At 39.9% G+C, this 27,724-nt stretch overlaps 1 protein-coding gene across 5 annotated transcripts in view; it reads right to left on the reverse strand.

Moving 5' to 3' along the window:
* Nucleotides 1-27,724, reverse strand: part of Phactr2 (phosphatase and actin regulator 2) — a 309,714-nt gene that overhangs the window by 19,791 nt on the left and 262,199 nt on the right. For all 5 annotated transcript variants that reach the window (XM_008829813.3, XM_008829815.3, XM_029561959.1 and 2 more), the window contains 5 exons: nucleotides 22,730-22,932; nucleotides 20,804-20,960; nucleotides 15,178-15,233; nucleotides 9,239-9,300; nucleotides 6,614-6,751 (listed from right to left, as the gene is read on the reverse strand). In XM_008829813.3, the coding sequence (XP_008828035.1) occupies nucleotides 6,614-6,751; nucleotides 9,239-9,300; nucleotides 15,178-15,233; nucleotides 20,804-20,960; nucleotides 22,730-22,932 (616 nt within the window). The remainder of the gene's footprint in view (nucleotides 1-6,613; nucleotides 6,752-9,238; nucleotides 9,301-15,177; nucleotides 15,234-20,803; nucleotides 20,961-22,729; nucleotides 22,933-27,724) is intronic.

A 27,724-nucleotide genomic window follows, 5' to 3' on the forward strand; every position in this document is an offset into this window, starting at 1 on the left:
TTCTTGCTGACCCATAAAGCTCAATGCCATGTAGCTCTAGAGAAGTGTGTGCTCCATGAACTGGCTGACGAACACTCTGCAGAGAATTAAATCTCAGTCTTTCCTAGGACCTTGCTGGACAGTACTTTCCTAGAAAGATGGTATTCATCTTTATGTCCTTTGTACCTTGGATATTGTCAGAGTTTTAATAAATGATTACTTGGTGACCTGTTTGGCAAATCATCAGAAAAAATTCTGATTATTTTAATCCAATTCTGGTAGGTGTGGAATGAAGTTACTTTTGGGTTCTAAATAAGATTTTGATTTGATTATTTTATTGATTTTTCCTTCAAAAGTATTATAGACCTTCAATAGTTTTGAAAAAAGTAGAATACAGAGACCAAAACATACTAAAACTAAAATTTTTATTACATTTATTTATTGTGTATATGGTGGTGGTGGGGCTTGCTGCACATGCAATTTGCCTGTGGAGGTCAGCAGACAACTTGTTGGAGTTTCTTTCCACCATGTGGGTTCCAGGGATCAAACTCAGGTTGTCAAGGCTTGGCAGCCAAGTACTTTTACCCACTGAGCCATCTCACATGTCTCATAAAACTAATTTTTTTTTTTTAAACAGGGTCTCTCTAGTCACAGCTGGCCTGGAAGTCACAATGTGAATGAGAGTAGCCTCCTCAGTCTTGCAGAGATCCATCTGACTCTGCCTCCCAAGGGTTGGGATTAAAGGCACATGCTATCACACCCAGCACCATAAAACTAATTTTTAACATAATTAAATTACACATTTTATACCAATAAATTTACAGAATCAAACATGTTATTTAGAATTGACTAATATGCTTACCTACATGCAGGCAATACAGGCATACACATAAAGTAAATATAAATAAATACAAAGCTTTTTTTTTTTAAAAAAGGGGGCTGGCTCAGCAGTTAAGAATCCTGGTTGTTCTTGTTCAAACTGTGGGTTTGAATCCCAGCACCCACATGGCAGCTAACAACTGTCCATAACTCCAGTCCCAGGGGATCCGACAGCCTCTTCTGACCTCCACAAGCATTGTACAACACAGGTGCACTTACTACATGCAGGCAATACACGCATACACATTTAAAAAAAGTAAAAAAAAAAAAAAGAATTGACCAATATGAAGTGTTTTATTTCAAACTAAAAGTAATAAAATTGAGATTTTTTTTTGTTGTAATGACTATTAGAATGTAATTTTCATCCTAAAATAAGATACTTACCAAAATCAATGGCTATGTCGAGAGTGGAGCTTAATATTGGGTGTCTTTCTCAACTGCTCTCCTTTTTTTTTTGAGATGTGAAGTGCACTGTGTGAGCTGGACTGGCTGCCCAGCTACCCCTGGGCTTCACCTGTCTCTACCTCACTCTGCATGGGGGTTACAGATATGCACTATCATGCCCAGCTTTTTTACATGGGGTGCTGGGAATCTGAACCGAGGTCCTCATGCTAACAGTGTGGCAAGCACTTTGCCTATAAGGCCATATCCCCAGTCCATATATTAACAACAAAAAGAAGTAACTTAATTTTTCTCATTGTATGTAGAAAACAGTATTTACAGAAATTCTTTAAAATGCCATGCACTGAGCTGAATTACAGGTGCTGGTCTTTCTTTCTGTGCTCCTGGGTATTCTGTTATTTGTCAATGAACACACATCACTTGCATGGACAGAATGTACTACACATAAACAACATTTAAAAGTTTTGTATTTTCAATTTTCTATCTTTAAAAGTGCATAATTTTATCTAAAAGAAATTTCTACTTTTTGAAAACACTTTTATTCTAGAGAACACAGATACAATAAAAATATAGCCCTACAAATGATGTCCTTTAGACCATAAAACATTTCAGGAGAAATGTGAGCGATACCAGAGGGAAGAAGTAAGCCTCCTCTGGAAACCTGGAGGGGCTCTGGCTCTGCTCTGGGGTTCAGGGTGCCATCTGCAGGGGAGATTTGAGAATCCTGTGCCTTCAACATACTCTAGAACTGACACTAAGCTTGCAGAAGAAAACCCTGACCAGACTCGTCTCCCCTGTGGCCAATACGTCCAGGACAAAGGTCTATCTTTGTCTCAGTTCAAAACATTATTTCAAAAAAACTCCTGTCTGCTATAGCTAGAGATGGATAAGCTTTCCTTCTTCTACCAACAGGACAAAGTTAAGGAAAGACTGTTACAGGGAATGGAAAATTTAGTTTACATATGAGGGAGGTTAATCATTTAGAGTGTCATGCTTGCACTTTATACCTGCTGTGGATCTTACTCAATTATCTGGCCCTACGTGCCTTTTTAAAGGTTAGCATTTGAATAATAAGGTGGTTGGTAATTGATGTTTCAGATCATACTTTTCCAAGATGGCTAAAATATCATCCTCAGCCTATATAATATGACCTTGTTCTCTTGTCAAGAGGTGGAGTTAATCCATTTCCCTTGAATCTGAGCTGGTTTTACAACTTGTCCATGCAGCTGGGTGACTACCAAAACTGATCAGGAAAGGTCAAGGAGATTCTTTGGGGACCCATGCTCTGGGGGAAGCCAGCTTGCACAAGAGGTTTGATGACTCTGGGGCCATCATGCTGTAAAGGTCACCTGTAGGAAGTTTGGTGGGCAGCCCTGGTAGCACTCCACCTCTGAGCCATTCCAATCAAGACATCAGGCATGTTAGACAGGCCATCCTGAGTCTCTCAGAGTAGCCTATTCATCAGATGAATAGCACTGAGTTCCCTCAGTCAACCTCATGCAAAGCAGAATTGCCCAAATGATGCTTGATATAATGAAACAGTCACCGTTGTTGCTTACACTAGGGTGGTTCACTGCATGGAGGCAGTGGCCACAGCAGTGTCAACTAGGGGCCACCCATTGTGGGGAGAGCACCCAAAAGCTCACAACTGAAGGAAGAGTGGGGTGGAAGAAAACTTACACAAAGGGTGTCTACCAGTTCTTGAAGAATGGTACACCAGATGCCTTGACCAACCCTTTTGTTGGAAAAAAAAAAACAATTAAAATGATAAACATATCATTAAAATTGTCTTACATTTGAACAATTGGTAAAAGAGAAAAACTCTCTTTCATAAAATCCATTGATTTTTTTAAAAAAGCAAATGAAGAGGAAGCCCACAAAAGGGAAGCAAATGAAAATGTCTTTGACTTTGAGGGCACTTGTATTAAATTTGGTGAATCTGAGTGGTCAGGTCATTTTCAAACTCAGGTAGGGTATGAAAGATGAGACCAGTCAAGTAATCTTCCCTCCATAAAGCAGAAACCAAACAGTATATCCCAGAGTAACTCCAAGCTAGAATATCTGACCCTTAGAGGACAGCAAAGGCATGCTGGAGAAGGGGTTAGGTGGGTACTAACCGAGGCTGAAAATACAGACCCATAAGCTGCCCATCACAGTAGTTTGCAGTTTGAGTTCATAGTACTAAGGGAGTCTGAAGGGACTCATTTTGCTAATCCACCTCAAAATTATATTAAATATTAAATGAATACTATTAAATAAGTGTTATAAGAAAAGGCATTTTGAGGTATAGAGTCCCATAAAGTTTTCATAAGGAAAATGTAGTTAATTCTGTACATCTAAAGACATACCTCATACATGAAGCAAAATTAATATAAGAAAGGGGAAAAAATCCACATGGTGGTAGGTTTAACAACTTGTTAACCACACTGATATCAAGAAGGAAAAAAGGCTACAGAAATCTCAATACAACTGGCAAGCTTGCTCTTATGGACATATCTAGAAAACTAGATCCCCAACCTGTAGAACACATATTGCTTTCAATGATATGTAAGACATTTATAACTATTGACCCCTTACTTTATAAATCTCAGTGCTCAAGGTTACAGCCCAGAGCAAATAAACCAGCTTCTTCTCAGATGAGACTCAGACACCCACATTTCCAAAGCTGCCCAGGTGGCTGCTGACGTCTAACCGCAGGCTGCAAACCACTGGTACACACGACAATTTACAGCCTTCTGTGCTTATGTCAACATGTAAGGGAGGATAAAAACTAGTGATTTAGAGAGTATATCTTAAAGGAGAAATGAACAGCCAAGGGCATGCACTGTAGTGCCTCTAGCTGCAGGGCTCTGTTCCAGACCCCTGGGATTATCTGAAACCACAGATTTTAACAACTAAATATTGTCTGTTTTTTCCCCTATACTTATACATCTAGGGTAAAGTTTAATTTTATACTCAGGCACAGTACATTGATAACAACTCATAATAAAATAGAATTATTGGAGCTTCTTTTAAATAAAATAAGGGTTACTTGAACACAAGCACTGAGATGCCCTGACAACGGATCTGACAAACAAGATGGTACTAAATGACTAATGGGTGGGCTGTGCATACAGCATGGATATGCTGGGCAAAGGGGTGATTTACATCCCAAAGGGATATAGTGGTACCTGCTGGATAGCTTGAGATTTCATCATACTCCTCAGAACAGCACATAATTTAAAGCATATGAATTGTTTTTTGTAGAATTTTCCATTTCATATTTTTAGACCACATTTGACTACAGTTAAATGAAGACTTAAAGGAAGATTGTAATGACAGAAAGGAAATATAATAGAGAAGTTTGACAGAGCTTTAACTTCTAAAAAATTAACTGAGTAAATAGTTAAATGTGACAAGCACAACAATAAAAATTTTAGAGAATATATGATTTCGGTATGGTAGAATTTTAAAAACATTTTATTTATTGTGTGTATGAGTGCAGGCTCAAGAAGGTAACGGCATGGCATTCATATGGAAGTCAGAGGAAACTTTCGGGAGTCGTTTTTCTCCTTTTACCACGTGTATCCTGGGGACTGAACTCAGGTCATGAGACCTGCAGAGCAAATACTTTTACCTGCTGAGTTGTCTCATTCGCCCAGGAAAACAAACAAAAAAACCCAAAAAACAAAAAACATAACCCATAAAGAAAAAGGTGGATTAAATTCAACTGTATTAAAGCATCTTCTTTTTTCATCAAAAAGTACCACAGACAGAGATGAAATATCCTCAAATGGAAGAAGGCATGTAGTTACCTATACATTTATAACTGGAATCAATGAAGAACCCCTATCAGTCAATAGGAAATTGACAAACCAAAGGAAAATAGGTAAAAGACAAGCACTTTGGAGAAGTGGAGTCTAAATGTCCAATAGGCCTACGAACATACGCTGGGCAAGGAGGTACTGTTTCCGCAGTCTCCTCCTTAGTCCGTTCCCTAGCCCACATTCACTGTCCTGTTCTCAGGGGTCTTCTAGCATTTTCTCTAAATGGTGGCCTCTTGCTGTAACCACTGTGTCCTGTTTTGACTCTTCCTTCTGTAGATTTGTTTTGGCTCCTTCCTTATAGCATTAAAAATTGCTAAAAAACAAAACAAAAAAACTCCCTGTTTAAAAAGGCCCACGTTTTAACATCTCTTTTCCTTTCCAAATGTACTCACCCAGGCTTATACACTGGCTCACAACACCTCTTCACTTTAAAGTCAAGATTCCCGGGACTGTGTTTGATCCTGATGCCTTCTACTACCACGGGGCACCCACAAGTCAGTCTAAAATGCTTCTCTCACCAGGTTGACTGCTCAGGGTCATCCTTCTGACATGCTTCTCCTAGGCCACTGTGTCTTATCATCCCTTTGCACACACGCAGACATATCTCGCCAATGTTCTACTACTTATTTCTAAAGGTTCCTCTCCTCCCCTTCTTCCTCCTCTTCTTTCTGGTACTGCTGGGGCATGAACTCAGGGTCTCCTCCAAGCTGGCTGTGTTCTATTATTGTGCTGTGCACCCAGTCCAGCCTCCTTCCCTTCTATTTCTGTATTATTTCCCATTTTTCATTTCTATTTATTAGCTAATGATTTCTGGATAAATATATCCAGTGTGTGCTTCATACAGCATATGCTTTACAAAACAAAATTTTTATTTTAAAAGTGTCACTACACAGTATTATCAAATATGTAGTTCCAGGTAAGGCATGAGTTTATTCAATACCAGATTTTGCTGAGAGACAAGAATTCAGAACTAGGAATTGGGAAATTCCTGAGGTGAAAAATTTAAAAATAAATGATTAGGATGAGCCTTTGATTATGGAACCACAGTATTTAAGATACAGTCTTTGTACTTGATAGAGTCTGTATGTTTCATTGTGTCTGAACTGTGAGCAAGCATATAAACTCAAGGTTGGCAAGCCATAGGACACAGACTAAATCTGGCCTGCCACTTGTTTTGGCAAAAAAGTTTTACTGGAAAAACACTGTTCAGACATATTGCCTATGGCTGCTTTCATGTTGCAATGGGAGAGCTGGGATGCTGAACCAGAGATCATGTGGCCCAGTTGCTCTCTGGACCACAATCAAGATAGTTAATCAAGATTAACTCACACAAAACTCTCCTCATCTAAATTTGAATGAAGACAGCTCACTAGAACTAGTTTTCTCATAGATTTAGTTGTAAGGAGTACATTGATATTACTAAATAAGACCATTTAAATGGTTTAAATACTCAGAAGCAGAAAAGTGTTAGGACTGCACAGTAGAGGGTGAGTATGTAGCTTTTGGAAGCACAGCACAGTCAGTGCTAAGACCACTGGGGTTCTTGCCTTGTCTGCAGGTGTTAACCTGGCCCAGGGCTTGTCTGCTCGGCGGTCATAGTCAGGAGAATCGGTGACTTCTACATATTCGTTAAACCTCAGGATCCTTCGAGCTTGTAGCTCTGCCACTGTAGGTCTTAGACTGAGCTGCAGGAGGGTAGAAAGGAAAGACATAGATCAATAACCCATTTATAGCCTCTAGGTGGCAAGTTTTCTATGGAGAACACTTCAAAGCTATGCTTAAATAAGGTCACTTTCAGGTATTGAAAAAAAAAAGCAGCATCTTGGGAATTTGTAATGAGACCTAGAAAGCAGCATGCCCTCATTTTCCAGACTATAAAAATCATCATTGTTAGATAGGTCAGTCTTTGGCAACCATCTGTAGTATGCTATTTTCCCCAACTGGCCTGACATTGAGATAAAGCTTGTCTGTCGTCTCCGACATAGGAACATGCAGTGACATACACCCAACAGTAAACCCAGCACCAGGACTGCTGGGGTGGTGATGAGAGACTTAGACTGAAAGCTGTAAAACTTCTAGAAACGAGAACAAGAATCTCTCTTCCTAATATATTTAGAAGTGCACAGTGTTGCTATACAGAAGGGGTCCAGTGGAGGTACATCTATGGTGCAGGGTCCTGCCAGAAACACTGTCAGGCAGGGTAAAGAGAAGAACTGTGCTTCCTGAACCCTTTCTGACACATCTGCACACAGAGGTTCTTTCTCGTGGACTCTGATCCATTCAAATTTGTAATCATACTGAATCTAGTCTGGTCTTGAGATCTTTTCTCAGGCTCAAGAATAAGTCTGGAATAATACCGATGGTTAAGAAATTCAGGCCCCAGGTTGACAGCCATCACCTACTCTTTGCTATCTCTTCTAAAGTCCTTTCTAGGTCTTTCCCATTTGGCAGGTATCTTGGTATTGCCAGAGAGGTGAACCTATAGTGCCATTTTCAGTGTCATTTGTAACACATGCTTTCTGCATCCCCTTTGGAGCTATGCTTTCTTTGCATGTGTATAAGGATGGTGCACTGTGCATGCGCTCTGTAGTCAAAAGCAGCTCCTTCCTGGGTCTCAGTCTCCTTAAGTAAAACCTGAGCTGAGCTATGTCAATTCTCTAATAGTCAAAGCACTCAGGTCTCTCAGGAAGGCCTGGACCCACATCTGGAGCCCTGCTGAGCTTGGATATAGCAGCAAAGGTTCCCTTTCCTTCCACAGAGCCCTCGTGGACAATGGACAGAGGTAATCTAAGTGGATTATTGTATTCTTAGATGCCACGCAGCCTGTATTGCTGGCTCTAGCTCCCTTTTTGGGACAGGTAGAAATAAGGATGTAGAGAAGTCCCCGTGCCTGAGAACTAGCTAGAAAGCAAGCCCAGTGGCCACACAAGTCAGAAATGCTCCATTCAGTCTCCCTCAGGTCTGTGCTCACTATGGGAGCAGCTACGGTGCTGTAGGCTGACCTGCCATGGCAGGGAGCGATATGTATGATGGGGCAGAGGGGAAGGCAGGCCTACAGACAGCTGAGCTGGATCGAGAGAAGGCTCTGTGATTCAAGACTGAGCCGCGGGAGACCGCTGCCTGTGTGCAGCTGCTCACCTAAGGGCTCCTGAATGCTAAGAGTTATCACAAAAATTCAGTTCATGGAGTTTTTCAGCTTAAGCACTATTTGACATTTGGGAACTCTGGAAAAAAAATGAATGGATTTCTTCCTCTGGAAAAAAAAGGGAGAGAGAAAAAAGAGGGGTAGGGCAGGGGGTCAGGGGAGAACCACTTCACAAATCTAGTCCTATAACTTTTCCATGGGAAATGGAGTGTCTTCTGTACTGGCCTCAGGATGCTTTTGCTGCGAACTCCCTAGCCAGCCCTCAAAAATGTGGGTCAGGCCACACACTTGACTACAGTGTCATATTTTAGTCACCCTGCCCTTTTCCAGTATGAAAGGTCTATCTGAGAATTCATTAAAAGCATTTATAATGAAATATAAACTCCAATGGGGCTTAATTTTTCCAAAGGCTATTATTTTTAGCACAGAAAAAAGTTATGGCCTTGAGATCAGTTGTGTATTTTCATAAATAAGTGGAAACAATTACCTGAGTTCTGGTGGTAAACCATTTGTCAATTTAGGTAGCAATGTGGTCAGGCTCACTTAATGAATCACCCAGGTTTGATACAGAACTAACACTGAATTTTTAGTAGTCACAACACATTTATTTAGTATAGGCTAAATGGAAAGTGTGAGCATTTTAAAAGCTAATTAAAAACCTAAACATATATACATTGTAATGTTAATACTGGCTCTCTAAGTGGAAGATTTGTGTGTGACATTTTCTTTTTCTGATCCTTTTTGTATTTAAAAATATTTTCACTTAAAATACATATTTTTATAATCAGTTACTAAAATTTACAAACTTTTAACTGTTAATTTTTTCAAAGTTAACATAGCACGTAGATATAAAAATAACTGATTTTGTATACATTGTTGATTTTAATGTCTATGGTTATGTAGCAGACTAATAGGAATAATCATTCCTAAACTCCACACTCATCTGTAAAGAGTGGATTTGTATTTAACAAAAATAAACAGTAGTTCTCAGAACACACACGCTCATTAACAGTCACAATGTCGTTACCTTCCGGCTGAGCCTCCGTTTAAGTTCCATTTTTGCTTCTTGCTCTTCTTCTTCATTCTTTTCTGTTTATTAAGGGGGAAGGCATAATGACAGTTACTAGAGATAATTTCACAATTGGAAAAGTCAAAAAGTATTTGACTCCAGCAGATACTGATCGAACATGCCAATACTATCTTTAAAAATGGATAAAAAGTTAGGTGTGGTGGCACACGCCTTTTTTGGTCCCAGCACTCAGGAGGCAGAGGCAGGTGGATCTTTTTGAGATAGAGACCAGCCTGGTCTACAAAGCGAGTTTCAGGCCAGCTGGGGCTACAAGGGGACCTTGTCTCAGAAAGACAGAAAAAAAATGTATCAAAAGATTTTGCAGTGATCTTACACATATATATGTGCATACATGCAATGTGTATATGCAAGCATGTTTATGGATGTGCATATGTGTCGTGTCCCTTTGTAAACCTGGTTGACTTTCTTTACCTCTGGACTTCTTGCCTTAAGTCCATACTCTGGTGAGAACCTTTGATTGCTCACCATCTCATGGGTTTATAAACACAATTTACCAGAATTCAGATAAAATTTACTTCTGAATTTGGCTTTCATGTGAGAAATCCAAGACACATTAAAAGAGCAAATTAGAACCATCCGATGCATGTCTGAGTTGCTGATTTCCATTCAAACCCAACCAAAATATTTGAATTGTCTTCCTTCGTTTCCATAGAAGCAGAATGTAAGCATTCCTTTGAAGCTGGCTTTCAAACCAGAATGTTCCAAATGGGTTATGTTGTACTGTGGGTGGAAATTATTTATTTTCTTGTGACTTTAACTTTCCAAAGTCTTTTTCTCTAGTGCTTCATCAAGTAGTGCAATTTAATGCACTCCAACAGATGGGACTGGGGGGAAAAAGTTTAGAATTCTTAAAGAAACAAACACCCCTTCAGGTTTAATTGGTTGCATATTTGAGAAACTTCTGTCTGTTGCTGCTTCTTGTAGCTCATCTGTGTTAAGTAAGGCATGGATGGTACTTCATAGATAGCAATATTTACATTCTAAAATATTATCATTTAGAAATTGCTGTTACAAACTCTACTGAGGAAAGACTGTACTGTAGATGGGATCAGTTAGAAAGCTTCATTAGAAAGTCTCTTCTATGAAAAGATTATTTTTTTTATCTGTGTGTTTGTGGGTATGAATGCACATGGAGGTCAGAGGAGACATCCTCGGATACCTTTCACCTTGTTTTTTGAGATAGGGTCTCCCACTGGGACCTGGGGCTTACAGCCTAAGCTAGATTGATCAGAAAGCTCCAAGGATCCATCTGAAGTGAGACCTGGGCTCAGCTTTTTACATGGATGCTGGAGATGGAACTTAGGTTCTCATGCTTGCGTGAAAGCACTTTATCAGCTGGGCTGAGTCATCTCACCAGCCCCCAAATATATTTATTGTAAGACTTCAAACGGACTTCTCACCACTAAGACCACTGGTCTCATGAGTAAAATACTAGTACTGAGTATGTGCAGGACCTGCATTGATTTGTTCACTGCTAAAGCTAAAATCGCTGTAAATTTTTTTCTCTGGACAAGAATGAGTTTCTGCATTACTGAAATACTCCCTTTAATTTATAAGGAAGAAAATGACTGTGTAGCTCTTCCAACAAAATGTCACAAACTGAAGTCACCCTTAGGACAAGAAAGTGATCAAGTTCCCTTGTCAAACAAGTTTACTTATAACTCAGATTTTCTATTATGGATGAACTGATGTTTCTCTAATTGCTTCACAGAATACATCTTTCTATATCCTTAAAACAACACGCAAACGTTTGATTACTTAATGTGAACTGAATGAAGCTTGTAGATTGTCAATTATACATATTAGATAAACACCAAAGTTGTGTTTAATGTGATTATAATGAAAACTCAAAGGTGAGAGTTACTCAAAAGAAAAATATAATCACTGGACATTTTAGTCAGTTCTTACTGTATGGTCACCATGCTTCATTTCTTAAAGACAGTTTTCAAAGACACACACACACACACACACACACACACACACAGCCCCAAACCTTACACATGCTGGAATTTTCATTAATTATGTAAGATATCATTTATTCAAGGGAAATATTAGTTTTGTCCTTTTAAGTATATTGTACAAGGTGATAGTGAAGGTTTTTAAAATTTTTTTTTATATGTATGAGTATATTGCCTGCATATAGGTAAGTGCACCCATGTCGTGCAATGCCCACAGAGGACAGAAGAGGCCATAGGATCCCCTGGAACTGGAGTTACGGACAGTTGTTAGCTGCCATGTGGGTGCTGGGATTCAAACCGGGTCTTCTGCAAGAACAACCAGTGTTCTTAACCACTGAGCCATCTCTCCAGCCTCGACAGTGAAGTTTGAAAAAGAGTCAACTGCAGTTAGAGAACTTCAGTAAACAGCATTTTACCATCTGGGAATTCTTTCCTGATTTCAGAAACTGACTTTTTATATTTTCCATGTTTGAAATCATACTTCTAAAGAAGTCAGGGGAAGAGGGTAAGAAGTGGAAGGAAGCCTTCATGGCTGCACCTCTGCATCTTTATAGAGTTGTTCAACAGTCTCCTACACTGAGTCAAAGTTAAACCTTGAAATTGGTGCTTAAACCTTCACTGAGGTGTTTTGTTTAATCTTGGCACGCTTCTTTCACTTTTCAATTCACTAGTGGACTAACTGTACAGCATGATGTAACACTTTCTGGGCACTGGAACAGACTGAAACGTGTCCATGAAGGAAGCCCCAAGGCTCACTGACAAAGCTCTGTGTCATCGTTTTGCATCTGAGAAGAGGGAGCTGCTTCAAAACAGCCACAGGAAGTGTTTTCATAAACACCAACAATGTGTGTGTGTTTTAACAGCAGTGGGCACTACACAGAAAGCTGCCTGGCTAGTCAGTGTGGCCTCGAGTATTTTGTGGAGGAGCTAAAAGGAGAGGGAATAAAGAGCAAAACCAGCTGGCCTAGCGAGATATTCTTGTCATCAATTTGGATAGAGTGGACTGAGCTCTCCCTCACACACTCTCTGTGGTTTTGCTTATCTTTTTTGATGTTTTTACATGCTTCCATTTGGATGTCTTTTGTGTGTTGATTTTTTAAAATTACATTTATTGACTTATTGGCTGGTGAATAGATTTTGTGTGTATGTGGGGTACACACGTGCCATGGCACACTTGTGATGTCAGAGAACAACCTGTGGGAGTCAGTTCTCTCCTATCTTGTGGGTTCCAAGGATTGTACTCAGGTCAGGATTGGCAGCAAGCACCTTTACCCACTGAGCCATCTCTGTGGCCTTATGTAGGCCTCACGCATATTTTCAACAAATGAAAATATAAACTTCAAAATATGTATTAAATACATATTCTTAAAACTAATTATATATTAAATATATATTAAAAACAGAATCAGTGAATGGATAGGTATATGGTAAAGATGTCAACAATAGGCTTCAGATGGTGGACATGTGCTTGTTTATTATAAAATTCCTTCAATTTTTTTTTGTAGGTTCAAGAAAGTTTCTTAATAAAATTGAGGTAGAAGCCATTTGGAACACAGTGGCCTGGTGTGTTTTTTCTCTATTGAAAGTCTAGCTGGAATGTCATCCATGGCTGGATATGTAGCACGTATGTCTCTTCTCAGTACCTGTCCTGCAGAAGGGTTCCATGCATATCACTTTTCCTGATGAGCTAGACTTGACCTTTCAGGTAGCAGAATCTACTTTCAATGTTCTCAGTTTTAAGAAACTGGTTCTAAAATGAATAATCAAATGTGATAATATAAATATAGCTATTAAAAACTCCACTCTCCCTAAAATAGGAAAGAAATCAAGTAAGGAATATACGGGACATGATGCTAGGAAATGAAATTCATCCTGAGTTTCTACAGAATAGTTAACAGCATTTACTGCCTTCTCACTTGTGGCTAGTCAAGTAGTGGTGGTTCTGAGTAGAAGACTTGAATACTTTATGCTGTGAATCAATTTCCTAGTCCTCAAAAAATGACCTATGTGATCTTAAAAAAAGAGAAAGGGGTCAAAAAGTTGGGTGGGTAGAGAAGGGGGTAGATCTGAGAGGGGTGAATATGATCAAAATACATTGTATGACATTCTCAAAGAACTAATAAAAATGATTTTTGCTTCTTCAGTTAAGACACCACTGTTGCTTTTGAACAAAAGCTGGAGATAAAACACACAAGCAAAAAGTTGAAGAAGCAGAAGCAAAAGGGCCGAATGAAGTGTTTGTAAGCGAAGCCCCAGTGTAGACCAGTGGAAAGAATCTCCCGGACTCTGCCTGCTTCCCTTGGCCTGTGTCAGGAGCTCATATGCCAGCTATCGGCCTCTGTAGACTAGAAATGGGCCTCCTGTTTCCAGAATCAACATGAACTTAGAAGGATGTAAAACAGGGCTGGAGTCAAATCCGAAGTTGACTTTGGTGTTTCACTCTTTCCCGAACCTCCAGGAAAACAGAAGGTATAAAAGCCAACACAGCACTTGGGATCAACATGCAATAAATTTCTGGATCCATGAAACAGTTCCTCAAATAACCAAACTCCAGTGTGGTTTGGCACATTAATCTCAAAGAAATCGAACAGAATCACCCAGAACTTGCTCTGCCTTCTTTTCTAGGTAAGACATATTCTCTGAATTTTTAGGCGCCTACAGTCTGCCTCTGAGCTCAAATTTTAATTCAGTAAGTATGTCCCAGGAGCTTGTCATGGAAAGCCCTGACACCTTTGGGTTTTGTTTTCTTGTTGACATCAGATGTTGCTTTTACCATCTCTCAGAAAAGCCCAAATAGCCAAAATCTGTAGCGACAATTATTTTGTCTTCAAGCTGGCATTTCTACACATGATCAGGCACTTTCATGGGCTCTGTTTCAGTTATACTCACAAACAGCCAGAGAAAAACACAGCAGGGCAAAAAATGCCCACAGACAGGAGAATGGTCCTCCTTGCACTGCTGAATCTTCATTGTTGGGCTGCTTTAGCTATGGCAACAGTAGTATAAATACGTTACAAAAATCTTTCTTTCCTTCAGGAAGGAAAATAACTCCTACTAGAGCGCGGGGTCATCCAACAGCCCAACAGAACTCTGCCAGTTTGGTGGAAAAGGAATTCCCCAGGCCAATGGCTCGCTACTATTGTAGTACTGCCTGGAATGCCACTTATCCTCATCCTTTGAAACTTATATAATAAAAAGCTCCGCTGGAACTAGGTTAACACATGAAACTACAGCTAGGCTCTGTTTAAGCTGAAGTGAGTGACTATATGGACAGACAGTGGCAGAACACACTGGGATTCTAGTGAGGCTTCATACACACTCCCATCAGACACTATGAGGGAAAACAGTGGGAAAAGAAAGTAGGAGAATGAAGGGAGAACTCTTTGAGTTCTGAGAAACTATAAATAAGATAGAAGCAGAGTTATCACAACAAAGGAAAATGAAATGCTCTAAGAAATTTCTTTTACAATAATTTTATTTTAAATTGAGACATTTGTTAAGCCTAGCAACAAACTACATTACTAATAACAATATAAGAATGTTTGATTTATTTCCTTGTGGATTCTTTGGTGTTCTCTCTGGCAGCTATTTACAAGTAGACCAGAAAATTGGCTCTAATATGTGGGTAAAAGAGTACATGGAATAGGTTTCATTTTTTTTCCCCAGAAACAATTCCTATGACCATGGCTTCACTTTAGAGGCTATTAGGCTCAAAGCCATAAAATGAAATATAAAAACTGAGAAATTATCTTTTAGATATATAAACAGCTAACAACCAGTCGCTATGACATAGATGGGCCATTTAAGTCAGTTGTGAATCAACTGCTGGATTATGGTTCCCTTCTGAAGGGTGTGCTGTCTCTGGGGCACGTTGTTACCAATCACCTGAGGAATCACTGTATGGGATCACATACTCACGTTTTAAGATGTTTCTCTGCTCTAATTCTTCAGTTGTTGGCCTCTGGCTGAGTCTCCTACAATGATAAAATCAATATATTACAGGTTACACAAATGAATAAACTACAGGTTACAAACAAGACTCCTTTGGTGGAAGATGCAAAATCAAACAGCAAAACTAGACTTCTTCATGTTTTGAAAAATAAAAATAACATTTTAAACCTCTAAGATGAATGTCTCACTCCTATCTGCCTGGAGACTGCTCTCCCATTCCCTACTCTTCCGTTTCAGACAGGAAGTCTGGCTTGCAGCTTGGGCACGTATCTACAGACTGTGGTTTCCCTAGCTGTCAGGTGTGGGGATGTGACTGACTTCTTGTAATGGGCCAGGAGCAGAGTGTGATTCTAAGTTCTGTTTTCCCCTTAATGTGATGAGTGTGCACCCCCGCTTTCCCTTTCCTTCTTGCACAGGCTAGACTTGAACATGGCGGTAGGAGCCAGTTTTATCTTGCAGATGATATACCCAAGGGTACAGGAGATTAATGAAACAGAAGGAACCTGGTGTTCCAGGAGCAACTTTCTACCCATGCTGGGTGGTCTGGCTTCTAGACTGTCTGGTGAGAAAGAAATCAGCATACGTTGTTTAAAGCACTGTGTATCTGGCATATTACAGCAGTTTAGCTGATAGCTTAATTATTACACAGTTCACTAGGGTCTCAAGTCAGCTGCTGCTGAAACATTTGTGCCAATTTATAAGTTGTTCAATCTATGCTATGCAGGGTTTTAAGGGAAATACTTTGTCAGGCATTTTAAGTGTATGCATTACATGTAAAGTTATCTAGCGATAGGTAGTTCCTTCTCCCTGTTGTTAAGATAAACCAGGCTCATCTGGGATTAGTAGTTATCTATTTGTTCATGGGAGTGGAATGTGCTAGTAAGCCCTTATAACTTTGTTCTTGGTCTTGTTTATACTATTAAGTTGTTGCTAATCACAGTGAAAAATTTCCTCAGGATGCAGGTGAATTTATGTAAATGAACATAAATATACATAAAAGTTGATCTTAATGTAACACTTAACACATACTACCAATGTTATGGTTATGGCAGATTAATGATAATTCAAAATGCCTCCTTAAATTTTTGTTAGCGCTTATTCTTTGTCAGGGCCTACCCTGAAATTTATTTGAGTGACTGAGCCCACAAAGGACAGTGCGGAGTGCCTGTATCTAAGGAGCTGGATTCTATACCCACACCTACGTGCTGTGATGTGCTGTGTATCTGCACTGCAATGTACTAAATTCTAGCAGGCCTTAAGTGAGCTTGTCCTCTTTACTTCCTCCCTCTGGAATGTTTCTTCTCCTTTTCTACCAACTGAATCCCATAGTTGATTAAGATGGGACCTTCTCCTTCGACAAGAATAAAAGTCCACTGTCCTTCACCTACACAGGGTGGTATGTTAAAGACTACATAAAAGACTGTAAAATTATAGATAACTGTAAGGATAACTACAACTACCTTTTACACATACTTTTGAAGTTCTGAGTATTATGCTTAGTGTACCTGGGATCCTTACAATAGTTCAACAAGGTAGCAGCTAGTTCCTACTCTGAGGATGGGAGATTAACTTGCCTAAGCTAATACATGAGCAAATTCTGGAGTCAGGATTTATTTTACCTTCTTTGCCTTAAAAGTTTGTTTTCTGGGGTTGGAGAGATGGCTCAGTGGATAAGAGCATTGACTTCTCTTGCAGAGGACCTGGGTTTAGTTCTCAGCACCCACGTGGTGGCTAACAACTGTCTATAACTCCAGTTCCAGGAAATCTGATGCCCTCTTCTGACCTCTGTGGGCACTGCATGACATGGTGTACTTACATACATGCAGGCAATACACTCGTATGCATAAAATAAAAAAAAATAAGTACAATGTTAAAAAACTTTGTTTCCTAAGCTCTAAAAATGGGTTACATCTTTGATAGGGATAAGATGTAGTATGCTTATTGAAAGACAATTCTGTAACATTTAGATATTAATATGCATAAATCCCTACTCTACTAAAATTTTATAGATCATGTGTGTATTTACAAAGGTGTTCAAACTTTGGGAGGTTGTATTGGAGTGCTAATCTACAGAACATACAGATGATATCCAAGCTGGATGTTAGAACTGGGGCAGAGCAGTCTCTACCCACCCTAATCCCACACTTCAGGGGCTCTTCCTGTGGAAGCCAGAGCATCATCTCCAGTGAATCCTTGATGAGATGAATAGAAAATTGATGTGGTAGCTTCTGGATTCCACGCTGCCAATTTTTACCTCTTCCTTTATCAGTACCCTAGTTTTGTCTATTTGGTTTGTTTAATTTGTCATTGCTATAAATAGACTTACAATGCATATCTTTATGAAATGTTCTTTTAAAAATTATTTTGGATTCTTTCCTTCTTATATAGAATCCAAGATGGACTTATTATCCAAAGAAATAGACTGCTTTATCATTGCTTTACTATATCGTTAAAGTGTTCTTCAAAAATATAGAACAAGAACAATCTATCCCACTTTTCCATAAAGTTGGGTTTAATTTTTAATTGTACTTTAGTATTTTAACAAATGTATGTAATTTAAGTTGATAATACACATTTTATTTTACTGAATGCTTGCTATGGTCCAGGAAGTAAGAGCCCTAAATGTATCATCTCATTTAATATCGCCAAGCTCTTGGGATAGCTGTTTTATGAGTGGGGCCAATTAGTGGCCATCTTCTGTTTTGTTTTAGATACTATATTTCTGCAAGTACTTTTTCAAGTTTTAGATAAGCCCACATGCCAGCTACTCATTCATTCATTCATTCATTCAGTTGCAGTGCTTAGGCTCAAACCCAGGGCTTTACACTTTCTAAGCAAGTACTCTACCACTCACCTACACCTTGGCTCATACACTCTGATGGTGTATAGCTGCGTCTCACAATAGTTCAAACCACTTCCAAACCTGCCACCAAGGGTCTTTCATCCTATCTCAGAGGATGATTTTCTTTTAGCCCATATCAGAAGAGGTGACATCTGCCTTGTTTCCTTTCATAGTCTTCAAACATCATCAACGTTCTGATTCCGTACAGCACATCTGTCCTTCAGCTCATGCTGTCCATGCATCTGATCAACTGTCTGATGGATGTTCCTCACTGACAAAAATGTTTATCATCTCTCTTTTTTATTTTCTGGTCTTTTTGAGACAGTGTCTCCCTCTAGCCCCAGCTGGCCCAGAACTCGTTATGTAGACTAGGCTGGCCTTGAACTCACAGAGATCCACCTGCCTCTGCCTCCTGGGTGCTGGGATTAAAGGCGTGCAGCACCACACCCAGGCATCCTCTCTCCTTTTTAAATCCATTCCATCCACTATGGCTTTCTGGAAATGAAATTTTGGGGCCTCAGTTTAAAAGAACAGTTGAAACTTAAAGATGATTGTTTCAACTACTGAGAATGCCATCCAATCTCTCCACTGGAATCTATCCTCTTGTGCAAGGGACAATATTAGTATGATGCAGATTTTTGTAGATTAACTTCACATTTGTGAAACTGATGAAATTATAGAGTAGTTTTCACTTTTTCAGAGTTTTCAGGTATATAATTAAGTGTAATAACAGTATTTTGTTCTTAGCATTATAACTCTTTTCCACTACAAATAATTGTGACTAGACATTTAGTATAAAAGAAATGGGAAAACTTTGCTCATTTTTATTTTTAAAATGCTAGGCTTTCTCTATGTACTAGTATATTTAGCATAATTCAGAAAACTTTTAATTTGATTTGTTTCAGATTTTAGTAAGATAACACACAATTTTCCTTAATGCAATTCTGACCTTTATTGAGATGAATAAATGATGTTTCACTGTGTGCGTGTATGTGGGTATGTGTGCATGTTAGTGTGCGTGTGTGTGTGTGTGTGTGTGTGTGTGTGCCTGTGCATGTGTGGGTACACCTGTGTCCATGTTGAAGCTGGAGGTGTCATTCCTCTGGAGTCGTCCTTGTTTTTGAGGTTAGTTGGGCAAGGCTGGCTGTCCACTGATCTCCAAGGATCGGCTTGTCTCCATCTCCCAGCGTTGAGATTGCAGGCCCACATCACCATGTCTTGAATTTTTATGTGGGTGCTGAGGATGCATGCTTGCACAGCTAGCCCAGTGAGCAGGCCCAGTGCTTTATTTTTTTTAATCCTTTACTATGATAAATTATATTAATATTCTTTTTCTTAAAGATTTACCCTATTTTGCCATTATTTTTATATTGCATACATTATGCAACGATTAAAATTCTTTGCAACAAAACATAAACAAAGGCAATAAAGCAATAAAGAACTTTTGTTGCATACTCTCTTACACTGTGTAAAAAGTATAAAAACAGGAGATGGTATAAATGAAAGAGATCAGGTGGAGAGCCCATGAACGGCTCCTAATTGGTTCTGTTGCTAAGGAATTGTACGTTCTTCAGAAATTTCTTCCCCTTCCCAGGCCTCAGAGAGGCTCCTGTTTTTATTTGTTAAGAAGACAAATTTGACACGTGGTTGCTGCTCCTTCTGCTAGCTCTTTCCTGAAGCAGGAAATTATACAGCTTCAGGGCTGAGGTCAACACACTCCAGTGAGAAGGAGACCACTGGTAAATTGCCCAGAGTTCTTTTGGAGTCCTAGTAGGGAGCTGCAGAGCGAGGGGCACCCCACTCAGGCCTCCTCTGGGATTCTTTAAGAGGGTGAGTCTTCCTTTCAGACAGAAGCCATAGCTGCTGTCCCTGAAGTCTTCCTCTGTTTCGTTCACCACAAGAAGGACCTTAGGAGTTCCTCTCCTTGCAGACAATAGCCAATGACCTCTGGAAGCCCTGGTGTCAATCCTCCGACAGTGGTCACATAAGCCCTTCACTTCTAAGCAAGCACAGCAACTTACTCCTGTCTCCACATCCTACCAGGTTCCCTTCTCTCAATTATGGATCATGAGGGGTACGCAGAAGTTGGCGGAGCTAGCGGAAAAGTGACACTGGAATGAGTTTAAGCTGGAATAAAAATGAGGGGGACAGTACAGCCAGGGGTCTTTCATTCAAAGATAAAAGGGATAAGTTGGGGCAGCAGTCTGTGATTACTGATTAGGACGAAGCTAGGCCAGTGAGACTTGATCCTTCTCCAGTCTCACAGGCCACAGGGAAGAATCTCAGTTTTCACAGAAATCCCAGTGAGTCCTTGGATTATACCAGAAGTTGGACAAACTGCGAACTACAGAACAAATTCTGCATGACACCCTTTTTAGTAAATACATTTTATTGACACATTTCTCTGCTCATTGTTCATATGTTATTTATGTCCGCTTTTGCACCACAACAGCACAGTTCAGTAACTTCAGCAGAGACCATCTAGCCAGCAAAGCCCAGAATATTCATAACTGGTCTTTTTTTGACAGTTTATTGACCCTTGGGCTAGGCTTTGGGAATCTCAAAGCTACTGGCTAACTGACCAAAAGGCAAGTTCTTTGAGTGGTTCACCATCCCAGACCAAGTTTATAAGATCTGATGGACCAGGTGTGCTTGAACCTAGGGAATTCATCATGACCCTAGGCAGGTAGGGAACTTGGGAAACAGACAAGTAGGAATCAGTCCTGGCCACACTGACATGGTAGCAATTACCTGACCAGCTTGGTTCCAATCTGTTGTCGGATTTCCTGCCTTTCCTCTTCAGATGTACGCTGCAAGATGTTCTTGTCTTCCAATTCTTTCTTGGATGGTCTGTTGCCAAGTTTGATAGCAAGAGTATCCCTTCGTCTTATCTTACTTATCAAAGCACCTGAGGATTGAAAAAGGGCAGAAATGCAGGTAAAGCAGCTTTTACCTAGCGGGTGTCAGGTTACATGTGGCTGGACTTTAAACAGGACTTGGGCCGAATTCTTTATTCAAATGCAAGAAGGGAATCTTAATTAGTCCAAGAGAAAACAGATTTTGAGTTGGAGATAGTCTGTTTTGAAAAGACTGAAGGATTTTTTTGATGTTCTGAAAAAAAAAAAAAACTTGGAAATATCACCTCATAGTTTGGAAGGAGGTAGTTGAAGTTTATTTTGCTGATACAGTGGATCATGGAAATTAGCGATTGCACAATGCGTTGCTTTCTTTGCAAGTCAAGAACATATCCCCTCTCCTGATTCTGTACAGTTAATCCTTGTCATTTTCTTTCCTCCACTCAGACATCATGTTGGCAAAGAGCCTATGGTGTATATAAATGTTTTAACCCTCAGTTACCCATGGATCCTTCATCTCTCAACACATGGAAGCTCTTACCAGATGGATGCTAGTGAAAGGGGATTTAACAAATTTTTGCTGAATCATTAGCATACTAACAACTCTTTATTTATTTATTTATTCATTTATCTATTTGGTCTTTTTGAGACAGGGTTTCCTTGTAGTCACAGCTGGCCTGGAACTCACTATGTAGACCAGGCTGGCCTCAATCTCAGATCCACCTGTCTCTGCTTCCTGGGTGCTAGGATTAAAGGCATGCGTCAACCACACCCAGTTGTACTAACAACTTTTAATAATCTAAAAATTCAGTCCTGTAGTGAATTCCTCCCAAGTCATCTTGCTCAGAAGTTTAAAAAGTAGTAACAGCACATTCCAGTTCTCTGCATTAGACATAAGCAGTGGCCTTCCTGCCACTTTAGTATCCCTGCTTCCTGGAAAGCATTTTATCTTACTTATGGTGGTTGAGTGAGCAATTTTGATTCCAACATGGCGTTTGCCATTCTTGACTGATCCTCTCTCCTCTCTCTTTAAACCAGAATATAAAAATGAGTGAGGGGCTGGAGATGGCTCAGTGGTTAAGAGCACTGGCTGCTCTTGCACAGGACCAAGGTTTGGGTCCCAGGACCTACATGGTAGCTAACAACTGTCCATAACTCCAATTCAAGGGGATCTGATGCCCTCTATGGCCTCTGTTGGCATTGCACACATATACATACATGCAAGCAAAACACGCATGCACACAAACAAAAAGAAAACAAAGTATTTTGAGTGAAATTTTCTAATCTGGTAATCCATGGAATCCCGCACTGATGCTCTTCTTCTCAAAAACAGTCCCAGGAAGAAATGCCCATCTTTGATCTTCCTAAGGAGGGCTTCTTTCTTAGAAAGCTTTGATTGTTTGTATCAATACAAATACATCTAACTCACTGACGAAGGTGTAACCCACCCTCTGGCCTGCTCTTCTGGAGAGGCCTTGTCACCATAAGCTAAACTTTGGGATAGGCATCCTTCTTTTTCTTTTGCAGAATTGGGAGTTGAACCCATGGCCTGATGCTTACCCCAAGCCCTATTTTTCACTTTTGAGTTTGGGACAGGGTCTCATGAAGTTGCTCAGGCTGGTCTTGAACCTGCCATGGTCTTACATCAGCCTCCCAAGTAGCTGGGATTCTGGGCTCACATCACTAGTCTTGGCTATGATTGCTACGTTTCCAATTTGAGGAAAGAAAAACATCAGATGGCTGATTACTGACCAGGCTTTTGCTCTGCACAGCAGGGGTACCTCTGTCCACCCCCCACTCTCTTCCTTGAAAACAGTCTTACTTTCTCCACTGCCGTCCTCATCCTCATCCTCTTCCTCATCATCATCGGTGTATAAGATGGGCCCATCAGAGTCAGAGTCATTGGCCTGGTACTCTCTTGGGCCTTCATCCTCTGGGGCACTGAAGGATTCTGAAGAGTCTCCCATTAGCCCGGGAGTCAGCAACTGAGGTCCGGCTTTCCCCAGCTCATCTTTGGTTATCACACTGTTAAGGGCACACAAACATACTGATATGAAGCTGAGAGCAATCCTCAGGGACACCAATATCACGAAAAGCATCCTAGTGCCATGAACATCCTTCATGATGGGGAAAGGAGAAATGCTACATGGGACAGCCAACCAGCACCACCAGCACAACAAGCTGCTATGCGTTCCTTGTCAAAGTTTTATACTCTTCATTTGAAAAATGGGAAGATGTTACTAGATGGTGTCTAACACATTTAGTAAATGAATACATTAAAACTGCATTTTGGAAGTGTATTTTTCCTTAAACAATGGGGGTGCGGAAGAAAGAATGGTGGGTTAGGGATGCGGTAGCGGATAGCTCAGTTGGTAAAGTACTTGTTGTACAAGCATGAGGACCTGAATTTGATACCTAGAATCCACTTTTTTTTTTTTTAAAAAAAAAAGGTATGCATGGTGGTATTTGTTCATAACTTCAGTGCTGGGGTGGTGGGGACAGGCAGATTCTTGGGGCTCACTGACCAGTCAGGACAGTGAGAGACCCTGTCTCAGAAAAACAATTTGGATGGAGTTGACTTCTGACATCCACATGTACATGCATAAACACAAAAGTGAGTAACAAGCTCCTTGGCATGGGCTGCCTGCACATCTTCTTTGACCTTCATGACTAAACTGAAGCCTCAGCTCCTTCACAGACGCTTCTGAAGCATTCACTCGAGTCCTTTGTCCAGCCCACTGTAGATTTTAGCACCTCTAACTTGTCAGCCTTCTGAACCCACACGAGGCCTTTGACAGTAGGATTCCTGGTGTCCTGCATCCCAGTGCCCAGAAGGGCAGCAGCACAGGAGAGAACACCTTTCATCAGTATCTGAACCTATCTTATTTCCTTCCCTGCCAGTGAGTCAAAGACCTTTTTCTTCTCTGTGCTTGTGTTTCTTCATTTATAAAACTTGCCCTCACAGGACTAGGGTAATAACCCAAGATGCAAAGTGTGAAGGCTGAACGAATTCTTGAGGAGAAAGATAATGTACACTATCACTCAACTGGGTAAGGTTCTCTACAGTGCTCATCCATTTTCAAAGGCTAGGTAAAAAAAAATACTAGATATCAAAAATATTTAATCATCTAAAATAACATTATAAAATAATTATTTTATGATGGAGAAGGTGTCTCCAAATACTTTCTGATATAAATAGAAGATTCCATGTTTGGATGTCATACCTCTGAAAGGCTACTTAGTAAAAAAAAAAAACATGCCTGCTGCTGTCACAGACCAAAACCCACAACAACCCATGACTATATGTGTGGAGGCCAGAGGTCGATGTTGAGTGTCTTCCTCTATCACTCGACCTTTTCTACAAAGACAGTATCTGTCTTTCACTGAACCTGGAGTTTGCCATTTCAGCTAGATTGGTGGACCAGCAAGTCCCTGGCATCTGCCTATCTCCTCTGCCCTCCCTATCCCCAGCACTGGGATTACAGATGTGTACTACTATGCCTGGCTTTTACATGGGAGCTATGGATTGAAGCTCAGGACCTCAGGCTTGTGCAGCAAGCATTTTGCCCACTGAACCATCTCTTTAGCCCTTGGAATCTCATTTTTCATTGGGTAAAGTATGCATAACTAAAAACTTAGCATTTTAACAGTTTATTTTATGTGTATGAATGTTGAGCCTGCATGTATATAAATGTACCCATGTATACAATGCCATGGAAGCCAGAAGAGGGCATCGGAGTCCCCTGGAACTGGAATTACAAATGGTTGTTAGCCACCATGTAGGTGCTGGAAACCAAACCTGGGTCCTCTGTCAAAGCAGCCAATTGAGCCATCTCTCCAGTTCCAATTTTAAAATTTTCTCAGGGTGCCATTCAGTGGCATTAGGTACATTCACCTCATTCCATAGTTTCCATCTCCAGAATTTTTTCATCTCTCTAAATTGAAGCTCTGTCTCCATTAAATAATAATCCCCTATACCTCCTGTCCCTAGCCCTCAGAAACCACCATTCCATTCTCTGTGTCTATGACTCTATTTTAGATATCTCATATAAGTGGCATTATACAAACCTTTTGGGTTCAACTTATTATACTTAACATAATTTTGTTAAGGTTATCCCTGTCATCATTATTTTTAAAATATTGTATGTATTATTTTTACTTTATGTGTATTAGTGTATTGTCTGCATGTATATAAGTACCCCTGTGTCATGAAATGTCCATGTAGGTCAGAAGAGGGCATCAGATCCCCTCTGGAACTGGAGTTACAGATGGTTGTTAGCCACCATGTGGGTGCTGGGAGTCATCCTGGGTCATCTGCAAGAGCAGCCAGTGCTCTTAACCACTGAGCCATCTCTCTAAACCTTTTTAAAAAATTTGAGACATGGTCTTACTATTTAACCCTGGCTAGCCTGGAACTCACTATGTAGGCCGGGCTGGCTTCGAACTCAGAGATCTGTGTGCACCACCTTGCCTGGCCGGATTACCTTCTTTTTAAAGTCTAGATGATACTGCATTGTATGCGTATGGCACATCATGTTTATTCATCATCAGTTAATGGACATTTGGGTTATTTCTGCCTTTTGTCTACTGTGAACAATGCCACCATGAACGCTGGTACACAAATTCAATTCCTCGCTTTCAATTCTTGGGGCTATATATATAGAAGGGAAATTTCAGACTCATGTGGCAATCTATGTTTACTTTTTTGAGGCAACACAGCATGAAGTCTCATCATAAATAACAGAAGACTTATTTTATGGGAAAACTTACATGATCTAGATTATTAGTTTCTTGCTGCAGGAAGCTATTTTATTTTGAGATTGCCATTATAGGTGATTACTGCATGTGTCAAAGATATTTTGATGAGTAATGCCTTCTGGATATTGCTGAACAAGGTACCTTAGGGTTCAACCCTGTTATTTGTGCCACCAGTCACTGATTTGTTACATTATTATTATTATTATTATTATTATTATTATTATTTTGGTCTTTTTTGAGACAGGGTCTCCCTGTAGCCCCAGCTGTCCTGGAACTCGCTATGTAGACCAGGCTGGCCTTGAACTCACGGAGATCCACCTGCCTCTGCCTCCCGAGTGCTGGGATTAAACACATGTGTCACCACTCCTGGAACATTATTCTTTTAATCTTGCTATTGGTATAATATTTTGCAGTTTGCAAAGAATTAAGCAATATTTACAACTTATAACTGTTTTAGTCTATAAAGTGGTTAGGGAATTTACAAAGACTGGATCCCAGAAAGGTCGTAAATAAGTTGTCCACCCAAGCTGACCATTACAGTGCAAAACCCAGACTAAAGACTGTTAGTTTACTTACTAAATGTTATATTTCATTTTATTCTTATTAAAAGATGTACTATTATGTATTTATTATGATTAATATGGAATGTGCTACAAATTTCTATTGGTTGGCTCCTGCCTTGGGTCTTGTGGCTTCTGGACACACTGGACAATATAATGCATTCCTTAAATTTTGGTGGAATGGACTCAATACATCATTTTTAAACATGGTCTCAAAATGAGCTGATTTTTTTCTGCTTCACATTATACCAGATATCCGTGTTATGGATAAAGCTGCCATTGAACAGAAACCTACCAAACAGCAGCTTGCAGTATAGGAAGAGAGGGAGGTATTTTTATTCATAGCCACTTGCCCTCTTTAAAGTTTTGATATTTGTATTCCAAACAGAAGTCTTTTCATAATATGACAGAATTTTCACACATTTAGGTGACTAAATATAACTTAGGGAGGATTCTAAGTAAAGCAAGTGACTAAGAGCCAAAATTTTGAATTCAAATATCCACTTGAAGGAGGAAAAATTTGGAAGAAAATCTGAGAGACAACTTGCTCCAGACTCATTAACTCAAGAGCAAATATAAACTACCCCTAAAGAATGCGTTACAATGTCATTTTACATTTTAAGAGTATACAAAGAAGAAAATAAGAGTTCTTCTAGGAAAGCACAAGAGTTACTCTGGCTGATAGGAAAATCCATGATAAATACCTTGGGTTGAATGATGTCCCAAACTTGCTTTCTCTAATAAAAGCATCAGTAGAGATGGAAAACTGATGCTTATTTCTTTATTTGAAAAGTCTTTGTGTACTTGGAGTGGCTAAAGACACTGTCTTGAACATACAGAGTGGTGCTTAGAACAATAAAGTACACTCTAAACATCTGTGGAAATGAACCAGGCAGAGTCAGGTTGCCTTTGGATATGGGCTCTCTGAATGCTCCTGACTACCCACCCCCAAAAGGGGTTTATATAGTGTACCTTTTTCTCTAGTAAATTGAACAATAAATCTATCTACTTAATCAATTTACCAAAGTTTAGATGCTGTCTTTCTTGAACACATACTTCCAGGGCATGCTTGGCCAATATTTTGATAAAAAAAACTACCGGTAACTACACTGTCCAGCTCACATTAGTTTCTTTGGTGCTTATTGAATTGCCCAGCACAAAACAAGAAAGCCAAAAATACATGTTGAAAAATAAGTTCAGTTTTAAGGTTTGGAGTAACTGTAGGACTGAGAAAGACTATGTTAATTAAAGGAAGACATTTTCTGTGTGCTGGAAGTATCAAGGATACTGCTATGAGGGTCTGAATGAGTCCCTCAGAATTCAAGTCTTGAAAACTTCATCTTCAATGCAGTAGTACTGAAAAGTGTGGTCTCCTGCAGGCAGAGCCATAATATATAGAGAAAGAGCTCATGGGACACAGCTCACTCACTGTCTTGTTCTTGGACCTGCCACCTCTGCCACATGTTGCAGTAAGAACTCCCTCATCAAATGCTGGAGCT

Source organism: Nannospalax galili, unplaced genomic scaffold, assembly GCF_000622305.1.
Source record: "Nannospalax galili isolate Female #2095 unplaced genomic scaffold, S.galili_v1.0 scaffold154, whole genome shotgun sequence".
Classification (NCBI taxonomy): Eukaryota; Metazoa; Chordata; class Mammalia; order Rodentia; family Spalacidae; genus Nannospalax; species Nannospalax galili.